This window comes from Lycium barbarum, chromosome 1 (genome assembly GCF_019175385.1).
Source record: "Lycium barbarum isolate Lr01 chromosome 1, ASM1917538v2, whole genome shotgun sequence".
NCBI classification, from domain to species: Eukaryota; Viridiplantae; Streptophyta; class Magnoliopsida; order Solanales; family Solanaceae; genus Lycium; species Lycium barbarum.
Window position 1 is genome coordinate 18,532,001 of NC_083337.1, and position 22,946 is coordinate 18,554,946.

At 35.1% G+C, this 22,946-nt stretch overlaps 1 protein-coding gene across 2 annotated transcripts; it reads left to right on the forward strand.

Annotated features, from left to right (window-relative positions):
• Positions 1-3,144: 3,144 nt before the first annotated feature.
• Positions 3,145-19,195, forward strand: LOC132632920 (DEAD-box ATP-dependent RNA helicase 8-like). Of its 2 annotated transcripts, none has more exons than XM_060349078.1 (10): positions 3,145-3,696; positions 6,235-6,295; positions 9,511-9,745; positions 10,745-10,983; positions 11,437-11,688; positions 11,765-11,945; positions 12,508-12,596; positions 12,680-12,753; positions 12,849-12,960; positions 18,598-19,195. In XM_060349078.1, the coding sequence occupies exons 1-9, from the start codon at positions 3,407-3,409 to the stop codon at positions 12,925-12,927; spliced, it is 1,500 nt and encodes a 499-aa protein (XP_060205061.1). In that variant the 5' UTR covers positions 3,145-3,406; the 3' UTR covers positions 12,928-12,960; positions 18,598-19,195. The 2 variants fall into 2 exon arrangements, 1 of the variants encoding a protein (XP_060205061.1); XR_009579495.1 differs by having other exon boundaries at positions 3,146-3,696; positions 12,849-12,977.
• The last annotated feature ends 3,751 nt before the right edge of the window (positions 19,196-22,946 follow it).

Here is a 22,946-nt window from a genome sequence, read left to right on the forward strand (position 1 = left end):
TAAATAGAAAATCAATTTCTACTTTGTTTCGTTTTAAACATGTAAAATTAATTTAATAATTTGAATTAGAATTATCCAAATTAAAATTTGATAAAAAATAATAAGTATTTTACACCTTTAAATTAATCGAATTAAAATTGAAAGTATCAACTGATGCTTAAATATTGTTATTGTTTTATCTCAAAGAGAGGAAAATAGTTTCCTTTTAAACAAGCATTCTCTTTTAAAAAAACATTAATAAATTTGCCAATTTTGTATTCGTAGCAAACATTAATATAATAAAATTTTAGATACGGAGCACAAATTACAATGTTATATATATATATATATATATATATATATATACTATTCAAAGACAACTACATACACATAGATGCATTATAATTTAAAGTGTTGGGCCCGTGCGCAGTACGGGCATAGATTGTCTAGTACTATATATAAGAGAGGATCCGACACTTTTGGTCGTCGTCCTCACAGGGCTAATTATGGCATTTTAGAATTTGGAGAGTTGTTGGTTTCTTGGGGGGAGAGTTGTCCTCTTTGTTGAGTTATTTAGAGATTTTGTGTAATTACAAAAAAGCCAACAACCTTTTGATTTAATTTCCCTTGCGTTCCACATTTAAAAAGTGACACGTGTTTGTCCAACTATTTAATATTGTCCTTTTTTAACGTTTTATATGTTGCCCCTTGATTCATTTCGACATTATATCTGTTAACATCAAATAATTTGATAACTGAGGCATAACTAAAAGTATGCCTCATAAGGCGGAACTTTTCCTTAAGACATAACTAAAAGTTTGCCTTGAAAAGTAAAAAAAAAAAAATATATGTCTCAAGGCAAAGTCTGCCCCCTCCGGCATAACTTTAGTTTTTCCTTAAGGATTGTATGCCGGATCCGGCATACACTCCCTCCAGCCCTGCCTTGCGAAATTATTTTTTTATTTTATGTCTGAGCGGGGGTTCGAACCCAGAACCTCAGGTATTCAAGCGAAGGGCAAAACTTAAAGAACACAAATATGAGGGGCAAAATTTAAAGACCACCCCAAAAGAAGGGCAATCCGTGCAAAAAAAATGAAATAATTGAGCATTTTTTGGCTCCAAGCCAGGATTTCCACCAAGAGGGTTCAAAATATAAAAAAGTAAATATACGAAGAAGCCTAAGGGGGTTCAACATCTACTATATAGACATAAAAAATAATTTTAACCTTGTGAAAATAGTATTTTTTTTCGCCGAGGGGTTCGTCGACTCTATGTGGCTCCGCTACTTATTATAATTGGTGTTGGAGTATACTCACTTTTTAAGTATATCTTCTCCCCCTTTATTAGATTACCCTTTCCCAGTTTATATTATATGGTGCTTTTAGTTTTTATATTTAACCCAAGCTAAGTATTTTGTTTTTCATAATCTAGAAGGTTAGTTCTTTTCTTTCAAATTAATCTTATTTTGATAAGTGAATTATAAATAATTAAAGATCATCCCCTTTATCTCAATTTATGTGATACTTTTCGCTTCTCGAGATTTAAATTACATGAACTTTGATCAACAATTTAAACTACATTTTTACAACAAATTGATATGAGGAAAGCTGCAACTTATAGTACTTTTCAAGTAGTTTTAAAATATCACATTGAAAATTGCAAGTTTAGTCAAATTGACTATCGAAAAGTGAAAAAACATCACATAAATTGGGATGAAGCGAGTATCAAATAGGTACTATTTAATTAAGGATGATTTATTGAAAACACCTCTTACTTTTTAGGATAAAATTAATTTATTAAGGGTTGTGCTCAAGGTATTAAATTAATTACACGGTAGAAAATGTGACACGTGTACTTATTTAAGATAAGTTACTTCCTTTGTCCCAAATTATGTGAAGGTGTTCGGAGTTCGAGAATCAAACATTTAATTTGTCCATGAACTCTTGTATAGATTCTTCAAATATTTTAAACCAAAATATGCATATTGAAAAACTACACTAAAAGTGCTACAAGTTAATATGGCTGATGATTCAAAATATTTTTAAGAAGTTTGAGAAAATTATAATCAAAAGAAAAAATTATTTGTCTCTCCAAATAATAACATCTTCGTATAAATTGAACGGAGGAAGTACTGTTCTTCCATTTTATATTTATTTTTTCTCGTAATTGCAGTATTTACCATTTATAGAGATTGACTGATCACATAAATTAGATAACCTAATCATATTTTTCAACTTATATTTATTTATTTGAGGCATATAATTTATTCATGTTATATACATAATTATTATGCCTCAAATAAATTAATATAAGTTAAAAAATATGATTAAATTATCTAATTAAAGTGGAGTACCTAATATGCTCAGTCTTTTAAGCAATCAAACAATGATAATCATTTTATATTAGTTCAATCATAACTTTGCATTTTAAATTAGCCACTATAACTTGTCTCTACTGCGACCTGACGAGCTCCCCACCTTTGCAAATAGAAAATTGCAATTCACAGGTTGGCTGCTAAAAGAAAAAATGTTAGTGTTTGAAATGTTAGTGTTTGACTATTGAAGATAATAAATTAAGCTCTCTTACAGTGAGGTTCTATTTGCATTTCACTTTAATTTGAAGCCCCTTTTTGCAATCATAACAAGTATAGATCCCAAGCAGAACATCCGAGCTAGCTTGGTACGCAGACTAAATTATCCCGGCATTATAATTTCAAAATTATAATCTTGAATTAATTTATCCCATCTAGGAGGTGGGACAAAATAATCCAAGGTTAATGAGATAAAGTGAAATATCCATCATTAAATTTAAGCTTCATTTTATACTCTTCTTGGTAGAAGGTGAGATAAATTTAAATTTATAACTTCTGTCAAATAAAGTACAAAATTAATCCCAAATTTAATGCTGGAATATCCACCTTATCACGTGTAACAAATGACCTCCCACACGTTCAACCCGTTCCATAAAAAGGTGTAAATGAAGTGAGAAATAATTGCATGAATTGCCCCACAAATGTGCTGGTCCTTCAATTTTTATCCATTAAAATTGAGTTTATGCATATTGGGACATAAATTCAGCAAGGAAGTGAGATATCTGTAAAAATTAAAGACCAGCACAAAATAGGGGGAAAAGCTGCAAATGACCCTAAATGAAATGACCCCTCTACAATTTAAACAAATCTCTTTTACGCCCTAAGGCCCACTTCAATCATTTCTCCCCATTTCTTCACATAACGTCTTCAAATCCTCCAAAAATTTCATCAACAATTTCACTAAAACTTTCTCCAAATTCACCAAAAAGTTCTTCAAATTTCACAAATTTCTTCAATTCTGTTGTTAATACATTTTCACCTTAGAATATAATTGTGGACGGTTTTTGTTGCTCCAAAATTAGCGTAATTTTTTAGGGTTTTTGTAGATCCGTTTTAATGAATCCTCGAGGAAGATATCCACCACCAGGAATGGGCGGCCGTGGTGGCGGCGGAAACCCTAACATGTACTCAAACCCTAACCCTAATTTTCAACAGAGAAATCCAAATCCACAACAACAGTATGTGCAGAGAAGTCCAATGAATCATCAACAGCAACAGCAGCATTTTCAAAACCAACAACAACAAACACAGCAATGGCTTAGAAGGAACAACAACAATCAGTTGTCGTCGGATAATACGGTTGACGAGGTTGAAAAAACTGTTCAATCTGAGGCAGTTGACCAAAGGTAGTTTTTTTTTTTTTTTTTGATGTTTACGATATTTGTTTGTGTTTTTGCTTTTGCGTGTGTTCATAGTTCGGATCCATTCAAGTGCATAGTACTACTGCTCGTACCCTTTATGTGAAGTGTGTGAAGTTAGTAAGGGGTCGTTTGGTAGAGTGTATAAGAATAGTATCTTAGTTTAACTGGGCGCAGAGAGGGAGACTTTTGAATCTTGTGGTCTTAAATTATAGATGTGTGTAGTCCTTGTCTTAAACTTGTCACGAAGAATGATGGAATTGGAAAAAGTAATAAATATACGAAGAGACACTCCTTTTGGGATTGACCAAAAAGGAAAGTAAGACACTTAAATTAGGATGGAGGGAGTACTGAATAGTGTGCGTTAGTAATGCTGGTGTTCTTTTTTTGTTGCTATTAACTCTATTTATTTGTTTTTTTTATTTGCGTCTGTTCGTAGTTTGGTATCAATTATACTTATGTGAAGTGTGGGTAAGTTAGTAAGGGATCGTTTGGTAGAGTGTATAAGAAACTAAGAATAGTACCGAATAGGGTGTATTAGTGATGCTGAGATTAGTTATGCTGAGATTGGTTTTGTTGAGATTGTTTATGCTGGGATTAGTAATGCTTGGATTAGTTATGCTGGGATTATTTCTTATCCACTGTTTGGTTTGGTGTATTGAGGGCAGTTCTGTCTTTAACCATGCTTATCCATGTATTATTAATAATATGCTAATACCATGATTGGCTATGTATAAGAATAGTATTGAATATGGTGTATTAGTAATGCTGAGATTAGTTACGCTGGGATTGTTTCTTAACCACTGTTTGGTTTGGTGTATTTTAAGGGCAGTTCTGACTGTAACCATGCTTATCCATGTATTAATAACCATTGTATTGCTAATATCATGATTTGCTATGTAAAAGAACAGTACTGAATAAGGTGCATAACTAATACATGTATTAGTTGTACTTAGGTTGAAAAACACTAACAAACAAGATATTAATAATACCAAAGCTAATACATGCATTATTTTTTCTAATACATCCTACCAAACGACCCCTAAAAGTTAGGGAGCATGTCTGTTATGCGGTAATAAAATTTATTAGCTAGATGTATAAAGTTATGAAACACATCTACTCCCGGTATCGGGGTCCCACCCTGCATATGGAATATATCTGCTACGAGGAGTTTAAGGTTAGGCTGAATTTGGCTTCTGTTTGAAACATATGGATGACATTGTCAAATTTAGGTTGACTAGTTTGTGGTAGGATTGACATCTTTCTACTAAATTTAGTTAAAAATAGTTGTTCATACGAAAGTAGTATACAAATTTGAATTTTTAAATTGCAGATAATTGTGGGAGGTTAGTTGAATTAACGATTTAGTGGGTCGTCATAATTAGTTGAATTAACGATTAGTGGGTTGTCATCATTATGAAAATTGCGCTTAATTGTATGTACTTAAATTAGTTTGAGTCATTTGCGCATTGTAAGAAATTTATAACTGGTTAGAAATATTTTAGTGTATCTGTAGTTTGCTAAGTGGGAATGGATAAAGCCCAAACGCCTGTTTGGGGGAGTCAAATCGCTCTATATATAACAGTGTAGCTTTGTAGAGGGATACTGACGTAGTATTAATGTGTGCCGCTTAAAAACTTGTTGGGATCAATTTTGAGCTCCAGTAAAGGGATTTATGATATACGTAAGAGCGATCTATTTCCAGGTTAAGATAAGCTTGGTTCATTGAGCTCAATATTGAGTGAGTTTAGTGTTTGCTGGCTTCACTCAGTTTAATCCACAAGTTCTAATACTCTTATGATTCTGGGCTTCTGGCATTGAAGACTGCTTTATTAGTTGACACTTCAGGATGCAAATGTGATAAGAGAGGGCTTTATAAGGCTCACAACATATTGAAGGCTTCATTTTTCATAGACAAAGTGCTTTAGCTAGTCATATGGTGTTGGAACTGCTTTTTAGTGAATGAAGAATGTTGTCTCATAAAATTTTATACTCCTTGTCTAAATGCAACAAATTAAAGCATGGTAATGCAAGAGCTTTCAATGCTTAGATCTTTCTAACTCCTAAATTTAAGGCCAACATGTCTGTGCATCTTGTGAACTGTGGGACAATAGAGAAAGAGTGGTCACCATTTTAAAAAAATAGAGAAAGAGATGGTCGTGAATCTCTATATGATGCCTGCAGAACACAGGAATGTTTGGGGTGGGGGAAAGACTCTTGTGCAGTCTTCCCATATGACACAAGTCATTAATGCTGAGCCTTGGATACACCAAGGGATATCTTCACTATCGAGGGAACTTAGCTTCCGTGTGTTGTGTAGTTTTGATTATTCAACAAGGATATATTAAGAAAGGATGTTATCTTCTCTCAAAGTTTAACTATTTAACACTTTAGGTCTGTAGTGTTAGAAAGGCTATTTGGGGTTATATATGTTTCAGGAGTCTGGTTTATTTTATTAATTATGCTATTGAACATATTTTAAACCTTAACTGGAGAGCTAAATCTTCTCTTTTTCCTCTTCTCTAGTTCACAAGACTGGAAGGCCAGGTTGAAACCACCACCAGCTGATACTCGATACAGGACAGAGGTAAACGTTGCATTTGTCGAGTCTCTCTATGCTATTAGGTGAATTTATCTTGATTTATTCTCTTGATGACGATCATGTTAAAGCCACGGTCTTTGTTTTTCTTCTTAGACATCATCATGATTAAAAATTCTCTCTTCTTGGACATCTTGATTAAATTTTTTCTCTTTTCTAACTCAGACGGTATGTTCGCTTTGCCTGTTTCACAAGTTAAATTTAGTAAAATGAAGCGGTACCTACTAAAGAAGAAGGTGGTCGTACAAGCGTCTCATAAATTTTTCCATGGCCTTATCATTTTTTTTCTCATGGATAGCTTCAGAATATGTAGCTAAGGAGTATGTGCATAGTGTCGAACCGTGCACAACTGGCCGTTGGAGATTTCTCGGTTATAAAAAGAAGAATATTTAGTTGAGGAATAACATGTCATGATTTAAGCCTTCGGTTGTTTGTGTTCGAGCATCCAAAAGTATGTCATTTAAAGGAGTATTTATAACAACCTTCAGACCCTTATCACCGAGTTTCCTATGCTGCGGTTGGCCTCGGACAAATTTCGTGGTCATAAAAAAATAATGTTAGCTTTTTTGCTTCCGAAAGAAAAAGCTCGAAGTCCAATTTGGTAGATGCTTTTGCCATATTATGAGTTTCTCGTGGCTCCCCTCCTCTCTATTAAGTCTTTAGGTCATGATAACAAGTTGAAACATGATTTGTGAAAATGCTCAAGTTAGCACCCAAGAGCGTGGCATAATCGGTCAATAAAGTGGATGCAAACTTTGGAGACCGGTTTCAAATCCAACAAGGACAAACAGCTAGGTGATTTCTTCCCATCTAAGTCTTAGTGGACGGGGATACATAGGCATCCAGTGGAATAGTTGAGGTGCGAACCATTTGCCCAAACACCACCTTCATCCAAAACAAATGTTCAAGTTTAGATAATGTAAATGATAGATAATCCCCCTTTCAAAGCGTTGTAAAATGTTTGCATAAGGCAGCCTTGAATCTTGGTGCCAGGTGCTTCGCCCGTCTAACTGGCAGTTTAGTGCATCATTGCACACATCTGAACACGCATGACCCAGTCTTGAAGATGACAACACTAAATAATAAATATAGAAAAGGATAACTAAGCTGAGAAACTTTATATAAATATGTGGGTGATTCGGAATACAAAATTATAAATTTAGTAAAAGAAAACCAGTCACTAATCTGATTTAGAATCTTGCATGTAATTCAGAAATTTTGAAGAAATTTCAACGTAATTGACAAATCCTTAGTTGTACACTAGGTGATTTCTTCCCATCTACCTAAGCCTTGGTGGGCAGAGTTACGCGGTACCGGCACGGAGGTAGCAGGTACCCGATGAAATAGTTAAGGTGCGGGCAAGGTTGCTCAGATACCACCTTCATAAAAAAAGCATCTTTACTTGTGTATATTCCTATGAATTGTAGTTTCTCAATTCTTTGGTGCACAGTTGTTTGTATCTATATTTATTTCTTTGCATGACATGCATACATTTAAATTTTTTCTTCACCTGTACCTCTTCGCCAAAAGCTTGCGCTTTACCTGTTCTTTGGGCTTAAAGTTTGAGCCGACACTTAGGATTTCCTGCACTTTTCACCTTTGATAAAGTTGCCGTATCCAACCGTTTAAACTTTTGGATGGATGAGGTGGTTCACACTATTCAACATGGTATCTAAACAGAGTCATGTGTTCAAGTCTCGTTACGCTACAGAAACGAAGTGTTTCCACATCTTTGGTGCAAGAAAAAGAATCATACCTACACATTGGCTCGGCGTGTTGCACATCTAAAATAAAGAAAGAAAGGCGTTCCATCTCTAGTAGTTTAAGCAGTTCACGGAGATCAATATACCCAAACACCCTTTAGAACTTCTAACAAAGCTAAAACTATTGTCATTCTTCTGATATATAGTCCATTCTTATTTTACAAATTTTATTTTGAATTGTGTGATCGTCTTCATCTAAAAGCTTAAATTGTCTGAGATGGTCACACTTCATCAGTTTACTTATGAGTTTTTCCCTATTCATTTAGTACCTTCTTATTTTTCTGTATGGTGTCTATGAACTATACTATATTCATCTTTCAGCGCTGTAATAGTGTTTATGTAAATCTGTTAGGCGCCCTTGTGCAAAAAGGCTTGGCATTGATTAAGACTGAAAATGGCAAAGTCAAGTGGAATAGCTATAACAAGTTGCTTCTGGCAGGAATTTCGTTTCCAAAATCATGCCATTTTTGCTTTCTTGTGGCGTTATGCAAGGGTTATTCATGTCATGTGATATGTGGCAGTTTATACTTCATGGATTATGATTCTGCAACATTAATTTTCTATATTCATTTAAAACTAAGGGGCCATTTGGTTCCAAGTCAAGTTTTGCAGAGATTAGTAATGTCGAGATTGTAATGTACAGCTTAACAATGCAAGGGTTATTTCTGGTTGGATAATTTTATAGAAAAGGAAAGGTATAAGTTTGAAGTGATGGGGATATATCTGTTATCTTAATCCATGTGTTACTACAACTACAACAACTTTGAAGTGATGGGGATATATCTGTTATCTTAATCCATGTGTTACTACAACTACAACAACAACATACCCAGTGTAATTCTACAAGTGGGGTCTGGGGAGGGTAGAGTGTACGCAAACCTTAGGATAGCAAGAAAGCTAAAGCAGAAGAGACAACTAGTAGTAATAGAAGAGTAAGAACACGAAATCCATGTGTTACTAATGGCCATACTTTTATTCCACTTTCTATCCAACATAAAATAATACATAGGTTTCCTAATAACTTATGCAAGTATTATTTAAGATGGAAAGTATAATGCTAACTACACATTGTAGTATGATATGCTGAATTTTATACATTGGTTAATTCTCCGTATTTCGACAACCAAACAATGTATATGCAATGCTGGTTTTTATTCCAAGATTTGTTTTCCTTATTAAATGGGCACTAAGTTAATGTAACATCAGCAATACCTCACCTAGATATTTTAGTTTCTTCATGCCTTGATTTGTTATCTCATGTTCATTAGTTGGTTTGCTTATCAATTATCATTGCATTTTTTGTTTCATTTTATGGTGATCGTAAAATATTTTGTAGGAGTCTCACTGCTCTCCGAAGCATGAGCTGCATTTGTACCTTTGGTTTGTTGTCTCCTTTGGACTTTACTTAGTTGCTGTCCTAACAGTCTATTTTCCTGGTAGGATGTGACAGCGACCAAGGGAAATGAATTTGAAGACTATTTCCTTAAGCGCGAATTGCTTATGGGAATATATGAGAAAGGCTTTGAGAGACCATCTCCAATCCAGGAAGAGAGTATCCCAATTGCTCTTACTGGGAGTGATATTTTGGCTAGGGCAAAAAATGGAACAGGGAAAACTGCTGCTTTCTGCATTCCAGCACTGGAAAAAATTGATCAGGACATCAATGCCATACAAGGTTCTGACAAGCAATTCATAGTTATTCTGTGCCTTTTATTTGTTCGAGTACATGGCATATTAAATGAGTTCAGCCAGCAATTGGCTTTTTAGGCCCCTAAGATTTTCGTCTTTTTAATGGAATTGCAACATTGCAGTGTGGAAACCTTGTGTGCATTGTCTAAAACAAGAAAATTTGAGTGCATTGTGGGTCAATAATTCTGTGAAGGAACTTGCAAAGCTTTGTAACAAAAGAAACGCGGGTGTCTCTTTTTATACGATTGTTTTGAACACAACTGCAAACTCTTACTCAATCATGAAAATACTTTTGCATTGTGAAGACCTTGAGTAAACCTTTCAAAGCTAGAGTCCTTGAGATCAGCAGTTACTCGAGGTCGGGCTGGTTTGTTTGTTAATGAGGTTAAAGTTCAGACCTTACAAATTGACTTGGCATAATTTTAGAGTTCTAGATAAAATGCAGATGAGGATTCCAAATTGTCAGTTGGTTGCACATTCAATTGGCTCATGAAAGTTGTTATTTATACCGGAGCATTTTGATGGTGCGTACCAAAAGAAATCCACTTTTGATGGGATAAACTGTGTCCTAGTGGAGCATATCATGTGCTGTAATAGGGACTAACTACGTCATTGTTTTCCTGATAAAAAAAGATGAGCTAATAGGTAAAACAATGGAGTAAACTTTATGGCAACCTAAAGGTTTTGAAAGAGAGTATGTTCTCTCAGCCTTGCATGTGCATCAATAAGTTTTATCTGATTCTTCATGTGCAGCAACTTCCCTGTCATATACCGTTAAGTTGAAGATACACCTTCTGTTATGTACGACCTGCTCGTATTTGGTTAATGGGAGTTTGGTTGATAAAGTTTATTGGTCATAACGATTGACTTAGCTTCCTGTGCAGCAAAAAGAAATAGTTGTACTTTATTGTTTTTCATAGAGATGAAATTTGGTTCACTCAGTTTTAGCTAGTGGTTTACTGTTGTCTGTTGTCTCTTAATGCAGTTGTTATCCTTGTTCCCACACGAGAATTGGCTCTTCAAACTTCTCAAGTTTGTAAAGAACTTGGGAAGCACTTAAAAATTGAAGTCATGGTTACCACCGGGGGGACGAGCTTGAAGGATGATATAATGCGACTCTATCAACCAGTTCATTTACTGGTTGGAACTCCTGGAAGAATACTTGACCTTGCGAGAAAGGGAATATGTGTTTTGAAAGATTGCTCCATGCTTGTCATGGATGAGGTTATTCATTTTTCCTCCTTATTTGATGGAACTAAATCTATATCAATTATGTTTTCTTGAGAGAATATAGAGAAGACTAAAAGTATGACAACTTGCTAGTAATTGTTCAAGTACGTGCTTATAAAAAAATTCGTTTTGAGTGCCTTACTCAGTATAGAATACTGTTTCACGTGCAACAGCTTATTTTCTAGATGAAGGTTTGTCAACATTAGATCTCTGGCATGTAAGCTTTTCTTTTCTAATTAACGTGGGAGAATATACTAGCGTGAACTGGTTCAGTTATGACTTTATCCATAAGAAAAGCTGGTTCAGCTATGATATTTGCTTCGAACCTACAAGTTATTACCCAAACTCACCTAAGGACTATTCCCCACATATTTTATCTCTCTGTTTCAAGTGAAAACTCTGTACATGACTACTAATTATATCTGTGTGCATACTTATGTCCTTCAGGCTGATAAGCTTCTTTCTCCGGAGTTTCAACCTTCCATTGTGCAGCTGATTCGTTTCTTGCCAGCAAATCGTCAAGTCTTAATGTTCTCTGCTACATTCCCAGTCACAGTCAAGGACTTCAAAGATAGATATCTGCAGAAGCCATATGTTATCAACCTTATGGACGAACTTACTCTCAAGGGTATAACACAATTTTATGCTTTTGTAGAAGAAAGGCAGAAGCTTCACTGCCTTAACACTTTATTCTCAAAGGTCAGTACCTAACACAACTAAGGTTGGATGTTTTGAAGTCTGCTGCAATTCATACATTCTAAAACTCTTTTTACAGCTTCAAATCAACCAATCAATTATCTTTTGCAACTCTGTAAACCGTGTGGAACTGCTAGCCAAGAAGATCACAGAGTTAGGCTATTCATGCTTCTACATCCATGCAAAGATGCTTCAAGAACATAGGAACAGAGTATTTCATGACTTCCGTAATGGTGCCTGCAGGAACCTTGTTTGTACTGGTATGATAAGTGGCATCTGCTTGAAACTATTAGTAATCATACTTCTATTCTTTTCTGTTGTTAATGCTGGTCTTCGTGGGGCTGAATGTCATCTAAGTTGGTCGGTGAATTTGCTCTTTGTTAGTTATGGTTGATGTGTAATGTGTTTGCTTATTACTTTATGGGTGGCTCCTTGAATCCCCAAAACTGATGCAGGCGAGTTAACTGAGAATGTTTGTGCGAGGAACTTCCTTTTTAGCCTGGCTGTTGCGTCCATCTCTTTATTATGCTTGGTGTTTTTCAACTCTCTGTAATATCTTTGTCTATGTACATGGAAAATCTGCAATCTGCTCTTACCTGTCTTATAAAATTTGCTGATTTCTCTATTGCATGATGATCTTTTCCTTGTGCCTGTTCTTAGATGATGATTCTGGCTTGATATCAAATTATTCACACCTGATTTTCTGAGTCCTCTTCTCTCCATGTTGATTACTAAGCGCACTTCGTATAATTATATTGTGTTATGTTTTATTCATTTTCTTGGTCGATTGAGCAACCTTTTATTCTTTTATGTTGGGTGCAGATCTGTTTACTAGAGGGATAGATATTCAAGCAGTCAATGTTGTTGTCAATTTTGATTTCCCGAAGAACTCAGAGACGTATTTACACAGGGTATACGCGTTACAAATCTTTGCTGAGTGAATCATCTCTCTATACCTATATGTGCTGTTTTCTTATTTCGTATATTTTTGCAGGTTGGCCGTTCAGGCAGATTTGGGCATCTTGGTTTAGCTGTGAACCTGATTACTTATGAGGATCGCTTCAACCTGTATGTATATAATATATCTCTTTTGCGGTAGAAGGTTATTTAGTTTAGGTTATTTAGTTTATGTACTTGGTAATGATACTGATTGTATCTGACAGGTATAGAATTGAACAAGAACTAGGAACAGAGATCAAGCAAATTCCTCCGCACATAGATAATGCTATATACTGTATGTGACCAGTTAGCTGCCTGGTTTATGGTGCACCAATGGTGAGTCTCTTGTACAGGTATGCAGTTTGTTAGTTATGAGCTCAGCTACCTGAGAATCTACTTTTTCCATATGCAGTTTTAAATAGTCCTATAATTTCATATATCTTCTCAATCTGTCAATTAGCAATTCTGTTTCCACTTTATTATTACTTGCATCCGGCCCTTCCCCGGCTCCGCGCATAGCCGGAGCTTAGTGCACCGGGCTTTCCTTTTTTATTACTTGCATCTGGCCGGGGGCTTATTATTTACACTGCCCCTTGGGTGTGAGGGAGTATGAACAAGGGTTCCCACATGATGGACAAGATTGGGTAAGATTAGGCCATTAGGGTAAAAACGTTAGTCGGAGAGAGTTGAATTCGGGTAGGTAGCTGGAACATAAGACACAATCGAATTAATGGATACCCTAAAAAGGAGTGTTGATATTGCATGCCTGCAGGAAACTAAAATGTACAAGGGAAAAAGGCTAGGGAGATGGGCAACACGAGTTATAAATTATGGTATTGTGAGATAGATAGAAATAGGGTTAGAGTGGAATTATGTAGAACCAAGACCCCAGGATAAGGGATAAGGTTGTAGTCTGTAGAGGTAAAGTGAGTTAGAGATATGATTATTGTGTTAAGTCTTTCTTGGGAAAGGAGACAATCAATGTCATTGCTTCCTACGCTCTGCAAAATGGACTAGATGCAGAAGCTAAAGCTAAATTTTGGGAGGATGTGGACACATTGGTTCAAGGGATTTCAGGAGACCAACAAATCTTTATTGGAGGAAATCTAAATGGTCATGTCGGTAAAACATAGCGACGACTTTTACCAAGTCTACGAGGATATGGTTATGTTAGTAGGAATGAACGAAGGGAAGACTATCCTAGCTTTCGCTTTAGCGTATGATATAGTTGTAGTTAACACATATCTATCTCTATTTATCCTATTTATACAACTGGGAAACCCTAAATTAAAAAGTTGAAGACCAAAATACTACAACAACATACCTAGTGAAATCCCACGAAGTGGGGTCTGGAGAGGGTAGTGCACGCAGACCTTACCACTACAACAACATACCCAGTGAAATCCCACGAAGTGGGTTCTGGGGAGGGTAGTGTACGCAGACCTTACCTCTACCTTGGGAGGTAGAGAGGTTGTTTCCAATAGACCCTCGGCATAGGGATGAAGACCAAAATACTCCTTTATTAATATACATTTTTGTATTTAATAGTAATTAAATAAAAAAACTGAAAAAATATTTGTGATTTATATTGTGTCTTCTCTAATTAGTTGTGTTCCTTTATTAGTAACTAATTTTTTTAAAGAAACTATTTGGCCGCTAGAAAAGAACTTTTAAAACATTTTATTGAAAGGACACAACGCTTTGAGAGAAAAGACACAACTCTTTGTTTAATTATTTGATTTACACAGTTATTCAATAACTTTATAAGGTAAAAGTTATTTAATGTAGTCTTTATGGTTATTAATAAATTAGTATTGATATATGAAGAAATAATTCATTCTTGTCCAGTAATTGGATTAAAAAATAAACATAAAGTGGGAAAATAAAAAATGCCTAAGTTTTTCATGTCAAGTTACGTAGAACCAGGTGGCTACAAGAAATGGACGAAATAGTCAATAGGCACTATGAACTCATGTTTATTGTCAAAGGACGTGCATATTCAATTTCAAATTGCATAATCTACATATTTAAACTCTTCAAAATCGTGTCTTTTGAAAAGGGTAGTTTTCGTGACCCTTAGTTATTTATAAAGAAAATCCAAAGGGTCTTGATCATTATTTAATCAATGTTCTAGCACTTGAACAATTACTATATTGAAGTTACAATTTGTTACATTTAAGTGCAAATAAACCAAATGGTGAGCAAATGAAGAAAATTAGTTTGAATTAGCATCAATTAAAAAGGGACGTTGTAAATATAGTAATTAGCATTAAAAAGAAAAGGAGAGAAAACAGATGCATTGGATGCTCCCGTAGATGTTTTTATCACATGTACATTCCTTAAAAAGTGTTCTTTTTATATGTATGTACATGTACAATTTTGTTTTTTGTTGTGCAGTGTCTATTAGGTAGGAGACTTGCTTAGGTTATAAAAAGTGTCTAACAGTGAGCTCCTTCTTATCTTTTATTAACTTATTATTGCCTGGGAATTTATTTTTACAAGGTAATACATATATATTTGAAGTTGGATAAATAAATGTGTTTTTCTTGGTTAAATTTGAATGAATGTATTTGTGTTTGGTATTTTGGGTTCTTTAACGTGCATTATATGTTTATCTCCCGTCATTATTGTAAAGTTTTTATTGCAAAATGATTGAATTCTCCCTATATACATATTGTAGACAAAAATGTTTTGAGTTATAAAATATGAATAAAACTATTCATTTACGACATCCTGACAAGATAGGTTGTAACTTCTAATTCATCTCTACTTTACATCATGATATCTGTGTTGAAATTCCTATTCAACTACAATTAAACGTTTAATCCTCTTAAAATTGATATTCTTTTTTCACTTACAAAAGTTAAATTTGATGTTCATATATATGTCATTTTGGTTTCGTACTAGATTTTAAAACATTTATGTTACTTTTAATATTTAATTTTATTGAAAATATAAGTTAATTATAGGGAGAAACACTTTTAGAAAATAAGAGATTTTAGGATAAGTATAAGTAAGATTGAATATATTATTTTTTGATACTGATGTACAAGTATCGAGGTAAGACTCTATTTTTTGATAGTGATATACAAGTATCGAGGTAAGACTGAATATATATGTGCTGCAAGTTTAGTCAACATGAAAAGAGCGAAATTGAGATGAGACTACGAAGATTGCGGTGTGTAAATGCAAACAATTGAGATATCTTGTCTCATTGTTGCAGGAGAATGGAATGATTGATGAAGATATGTTGCTCAGAGAATTAAAATCAGATGTTTGAAATGAAGAAGTGTCACTTGGTGTTATGTGATAGAAAGAATGAAAGATACTTGCTAAAGTGAAAGCTAATGTCTAGAAGATATATGCGCTGAAAGTTTAGTCAACATGCAAAGAGCGAAATTGAGATGAGACTACGAAGATTGCGGCGTCAAATGCAAACAATTGAGATATCTTGTCTCATTGTTGCAGGAGAATGGATATGTTGCTCATAGAATTAAAATCAGATGGTTGAAATGAAGAAGTGCTAGTTGGTGTTATGTGATAGAAAGAATGAAAGATACTTAAGTCCTAGAAGATAGTTGTAAGACTGAAGATGTATATGGTAGTGAATGTTGGGCTGTCAAAATGCAACATATCCATAAGATGAATGTTGTTGAGATGCGGATGCTAAGATGGATGTACGGTCATACAATACTCCATTAGATAAGATATAGAATGACCACATCCACTAGAAGGTGCAAGTAACACAAATTGGGGATAAATTGAGAGAGTTGTTTCAGATGGTTTGGTCATGTTCGGAGTCGACCTCCCAAGGCACCGATTTATATGTGTTAAACCATTGTGAGTGAATTTGCTGAAAGCATGAGGTTGATCTAAAATCACATTGAAGGAAGTTGCTTCGCAAATATGTACCTTTTTTTGGAATCCATGCATACTTAGCTAAAGATATGATGCAACGTTAGAAAAAGATCTATATAGATGATATCAACTACTCCCTCTTTCACAATTGATGTGAAGATGTTTGACAGGACATAACGTTTTAAGTATAAAATGAAGACTTTAAAAACTTGTGGTCTAAAATAAGCTATAGATATTTGTGTGGCTATAAATCATCTCATTAATGTTAAAATAGAAAGTTTTAAAGTTATTTTGTTACTAAATATAGAAAGGTGTCATTCTTTTTGCGATTAACTAAAAAGGAATGAGTCTCACGTAAATTGGGGAGGGAGTAGTTTTGTTTGGTTAAGTAAAGTTTTCATTGAAGAAGCATCAAGAAGATGCATAGCAAAAAGTTGCATTAAAAAGATGTACTTGCTCATATACAACAGCTTATATTATAACTAGAGAGTAGATACAATCCAAAAAAGAGTTCACAGCTAGATGCAAGTGCATGATTTTGCAAGTAAAAAGGTTTATTAGACTTTTGGCTTCGAGGACATGATAGGAGTTGTGATACTATCAGAACTTCTATTTCTTTCGTTCCAAATACACCAAAAAATATAAGTAGGCACCATTTGTCTAGATATTCGTGATGGATTTTCGAACTCTCCATGAACACCAACATTCATATGCTGACTCATGCAACTCCAAAAAGTTAGAAGAAAATGTTCCAGATATCACCGAGAAAGGTTATCTTGTATTAAACATGCTTCATATAGGGCTGTCCAGCTAAAGCACTTGACCTTAATGGGGAGTTTGGTCTTCCCGATGATTTGCCATTGCCATTTATCATTTAGCTCTTTATTGGAGCATAAGTGAGAGTAACCTTTATTACAATGTATGAAAAGGAAAAAGGAGTATACTAAGGCTATCTTTCATCCGACATGCCTCTTTTATGTGTCATTGTCATGTAGTAGAAGATTTATGAGGGTAGATATGTCAGACATACTGAGGAGGCTAGGAGGTACATGAAGTCAATTCATTAAAATAGTTCAGAATGCCCTGCATTCTCAAAAAGAAAAAAAAAACTTTCTTAAAAAATGCTTCAGAAAATCCAGGGATTATACATGGTTCACTTTCGTTGTTCAGTGATTCACTGCTTTATATGAATAGAAGCCACTTTCCTCCAAACCACCTCCCCTCCTTGTGAGTTATGACTATGAATAATAATGATTGGATGGTCCCTGTGACGTTTGGCGTATAAGCAAGTCATGCAGGGATTAGTAATACGTGGATTGTAATGTGGGGATTATTTATTATTGAATTTTTGGTTTGTTGTATTAAATATTAAGTATTATACATTGTATATTTCAATATATGTTTTTATTTCTTTTAGAAAATAAAGATTAGGTTAATATAATGAAGGGTTATTTTTGTCGCTTAGACTTTCTCAACTGGGCAGCTACTGGAGAAAGAAATGGAAGAAGGATAATGTTCTGGATCAAGATTTATCAGATAATGTTAGGATCATGTTAGAGTTTGAGTTTTTTGTTAGTCATATCATATCTCATTTTAGCAAGCTCTTATTTTAACATGATGTAGTTACAATTTGTTATAATAAAATCAACCATTAGACACCCTGCCTAGTGGTATATTTGATAAAAAAAAATGGAGGGTTCTTTTTGTCATTTATTGGTTTTGATTTTCGTATTACCAATCCCCGCATTCTTATTCCACATTCTATCCCTGCATAAAATGATACACGCATAACTGCGGGTATTAGTTATGCAGAAAAGAAATTGGAACCAAATATTGTGTTAAACAGTGTTATATTTTATGTGGAGGGGATAGGTAAAACCCAAATGTTTTAACAATATTGAACATTATTGTGTGATTGTTCTTCCCACTAGAACCAAACGGCATGTCACATCTTTTTCTCGAATGCCCAGAAATTGGAAAAGCCTGATATAATGTGTCCTGTTTTATCAAATAATTTGTTGTGCTGACGGTCTCTCTCTCTCTCTCCCAAAATAAGGATAGGATTAGGGGTGAAAACAGTTGAGTATTAATTTGAGCCTTTTTTTGTTCTTGCAGAAATCTCAGGTTGAAGGTCTCCGACTCCTGAGAGGCTGAGAGAATGGGTGACTTGGCTGTTTCATGGTTGCTGAGACAACTGAGTTCATCTTTAGATCTAATGACACTTTTTAAGTTTATCCAAAAAAAATTTAGCGGTAAATACTGACACTGGATAGGTCCAGTCAGAGACTGACTGTTGTTGAGTCCCCTGGTTTATGTAGTATTTGACATTTGTCGGTGTTTCCTTTTCGCTGTATGTCTATCGGATAAAGCTGTAAAAGTATTTGCTCTATGGTATTTGGATTTGTATTCATCTGCGGCATATGGTAATGTGGGCATTGATCATGGAGAAGTGACGCCTAAAGATATCAACCCAACATCTTAAGTGATGGAGTAGTCTTTTTCGTGAATTTACGGAGATGAGTATCGGAAGTTCAAGCACTGTCTCAGTATTTGTGTAGCCTGTGTTTTTAGGGCGCTGTACTCCTTTCAGCTCTTATAGCTTTTCTCCTGTTATGTTAGCGTTTGAAATTGCCAAGCAGGCTATGCATGAATTTAGTCAATTTGGCTGATGTGAAGAGTGATTTTATTTTTATCTATTTCTGGATTTCTATAATGGGTTCTGTTCTTTGTTTTACCTCTATTTAAGTTGTAGTTTCCAAAGCTTTCCATTTATGGGAGAAGATCCATAGTTACCCCTATACTAATATAAAATTTTATCTTCCGTTACACTATGGTCACCCATACCCTTGCCGTTAGCAAATTGTCTCCTATTTGTCCTCGACTTCAATGGAGTTCTGGCGTGAATCAAGTTGATGACATGTATTCAGAAGAATCCAAGGTTTGCCCCCCTTTATTTTTATTGTGGGTTGTAGTTACTTTTCCTTGTACTTCACGTTGGAGCTCCATCAGGGTTGAAGGTAGATGCAAGACGATTTGCGAATGACAAAAGTGTAAGTGGACCTAAAGTATGATGGAGGTTAAATTTAAGATATATCCTATTGTAGAATGGTGTTTTTGACTCCTTTTCCTTGGTAATTATCCTAAATGAATAGTCCAAGGACTCCCAATGCGTCTATATTTGTCCATTTGTTTTTTTTTTTTGTTGATAAGAGTGGTGCCAGTAGTCCCTTTGGAACACCCCATGAAAACTGTTTTCCGTACATGTGTTCGCTGGACACTACTAACTTTTTTGTAAATATAGATATTCTCAGATCATTTTTTTGTACTTTTGATTAATGTAGCAGACATTTTCAAGTAAATAATGCTTAATAAACTAATTAGAGGACGGAGAAAATGAGTAATACGAATGAAGGAAGATTGTAAATTGAGAGGGCATGTAGTGTGAAACTCTATACCAGGGAGAACTTGGAAGAAGCAGATACAGGAATAATTGTTCTTATAAATGCACGTCTTTAACATATTTTTAAATTACGGGACTAGAATTGATTATTTTATTAAGATTTTAATAACTTTTTACATATATATTGATGCTTTGGGTTCAGCCCAATAGTAAATTAGTAAGGGAAAACATCATTTTTTTGCACGGATTGCCCTTCTTTTGGGTGGTCTTTAAATTTTGCCCCTCATATTTGTGTTCTTTAAGTTTTGCCCTTCGCTTGGATACTTGAGGTTCTGGGTTCGAACCCTCGCTCAGGCATAAAATAAAAAAATAATTTCGCAAAGCAGGGCTGGGGGGAGTGTATGCCAGATCCGGCATACAATCCTTAAGAAAAAACTAAAGTTATGCCGGAGGGGGCAGACTTTACCTTGAGACATATATATTTTTTTTTTTACTTTTCAAGGCAAACTTTTAATTATGCCTTAAGGAAAAGTTCCGCCTTATGGGCATACTTTTAGTTATGCCTTAACTAAAAGTGTGTCCCATAAAATATAACTAAAAGTATGCCCCATAAGGCAGAACTTTTCCTTAAGGCATAACTAAAAGTTTGCCTTAAAGAAAAGTTCTGCCTTGAGGCATACTTTTGGTTATGCCTTGAGGAAAAGTTATGCCCCCTCCGGCATAACTAAACTATGCCTTGAGGAAAAGTTATGCCCCCTCCGGCATAACTTTAATTTTTCCTTAAGGACTTTATGCCAAATCCGGCATACACTCCCTCCAACCCTGCCTTGCGAAATTATTTTTTTATTTTATGCCTAAGCGGGGGTTCGAACCCAGAACCTCAGGTATCCAAGTTAAGGGCAAAACTTAAAGACCACAAATATGAGGGGCAAAACTTAAAGACCACAAATATGAGGGGCAAAATTTAAAGATCGCAAATATGAGGGGCAAAATTTAAAGACCACCCCAAAAGAAGGGCAATTCTGCGAATTGCCCCTAAAACATCACGAAGTGCCCCTCCAGCCCAAAGGGAAGACATTGCCCCTCCAGCCCAAAGGGAAAACATCACGAAGTGCCTCTCCAACCCAATCTTATTACGAGCTCATATCCCTTTTGAAAGTATTTTCGCGAATGCCCAGCCCATTTGAAAAATAATTATCCAGCATGCCCCCCACCTAAGTTGCTCTATTGCGGCCAAACTAAGCGCTTCTACTGTGGCCTAGCTAACCTAAATCAGCCCTAATTGCTCTTTTTCACGTTGCCACGTTTGTTCATGGTTGTTTTTCACGTTGGAGTTTTGAAATTGAAAAAAGGGAGAGTTGGTTGCATAAGATAACTTCTATTAACGAGTAAATTGATTCTTATCCTTCTTTTTTGTTTTATTTAACGGTTTATTTCATATAACTTTGTAGTTTTACAAAGTTTTTAGTAGTTATTTCTAAAAAATTGAAAGTCATTGTTTTTATATTTTTCCATGTTTCTTGCTGTTTTTTAGTGTACGTTTTGTTGTTTGTGTTTCCATGGGTCGTAAGCATAGTACAACTAAACGGGTTGGCCATCCTTTATTTTTAAATGATGTTGTTGAATCTGTAGGCGAAGGTGTGGGTACAAAAAACTCTATTTCTTCAAGGATGTCAGCGCCAAATTTTTCATTGCACCTTAGAGAATCGCCATCGTCGGTTTCTGTTGGTAGCCCTAAACTAAATCAAGGTGATCCAAAACCCCAACACTCGGGGGATGCTGATGAAGGAGTACCGGATAAAAATGTTCAGAATTTTAAAAGAAAAGGAAAAGGAAAAAGTAGTGCATGATGGCTCAGTTGATGAGAATGTGATGAAGAAAAGAAAAAATACCGTTGAATCACATGATATTCCTCGTGAATCAATTCCCGAAACAGTACCCGATACAGCCCCTGTAATCCCTGATAATGTTGATGACACGAAGGTAACTTATTTTTTATCTTTTGTTACCTTTGATTTTCTACACTTCTATGCAAAAATGGGGTGAAAATGGAAGCTTGTTTGTGAATACTCTGTGTTTTGAAGTAATGCAGCTTTTTCTCCTTTGTGATACTGTGATAATATATGATAATAAGTGAGTATCATAGAGGAGTTAGTAGTTTTTGATGTAGTTGTAAGATTTTTTAGTTGCTCCTCTGTGATACTCTGTTGGTATATTTATATACTAGTTACACATCACAATATACTGGGGGGGGGGGGGGGGGGGGGGTGGAAGAGATGATTCTATGATATTTGGTATATGTGTATGATGGAGTAATGAGGTTTGCTGTTTTGATGTAGTGTTTTTGTAAGTGAATACTTTGTGATTTGAAGTAATGGAGCTTTTTCTCCTCTGAGATACTATGATAGTATATGATAGCAAGTGAGTATCATAGAGGATTTAGCAATTTAAGCCTTTTTAGTTTCTCCTCTGTGATACCCTGTTAGTATATTTATAGGCATCACTGTATACTTGGGGTTGGGGGAGGGTGGTGGGAGAACATGATTCTATGATACTTGGTATATGTGTAAGTAATTTGTGTTTTGAAGTAATCTTATTTAGTGATAATAAGTGAGTATCATAGAGGATTTAGTAGTTTAAGCGTTTTTAGTTGCTCCTGTGTGATACTCTGTTAGTATATTTATATACCATTTAGGCATCACAGTACACTGAGTTTTTTTTTTTTTTTTTTTTTTTTTTTTGATGTAGCCTTTTGTATAATCATTGTGTTTGTAGGTTGGGAATCTTTATATAAAGATGGATATTGACTATAAACCAAAGATTGAGTGCAACACGAATTCGTGATTTGCATGACAAGTTGTCGACTAAGCAACTTATGTTGTTTAGAGATACCTGTTTTGGGTATTTCTTAGACATGCCCCCGATTACGGTGCAAGGGCGAGTGTTGCACAATCTGCTGATGAGGCAGGTGCATTGCTTGGATGATGATGCATTGCACTTTGTGGTAAGTGGTGCCAAGCTGCGTTCTGGGTTGGATGAGTTTGGTCTTGTTACGGGGTTAAAA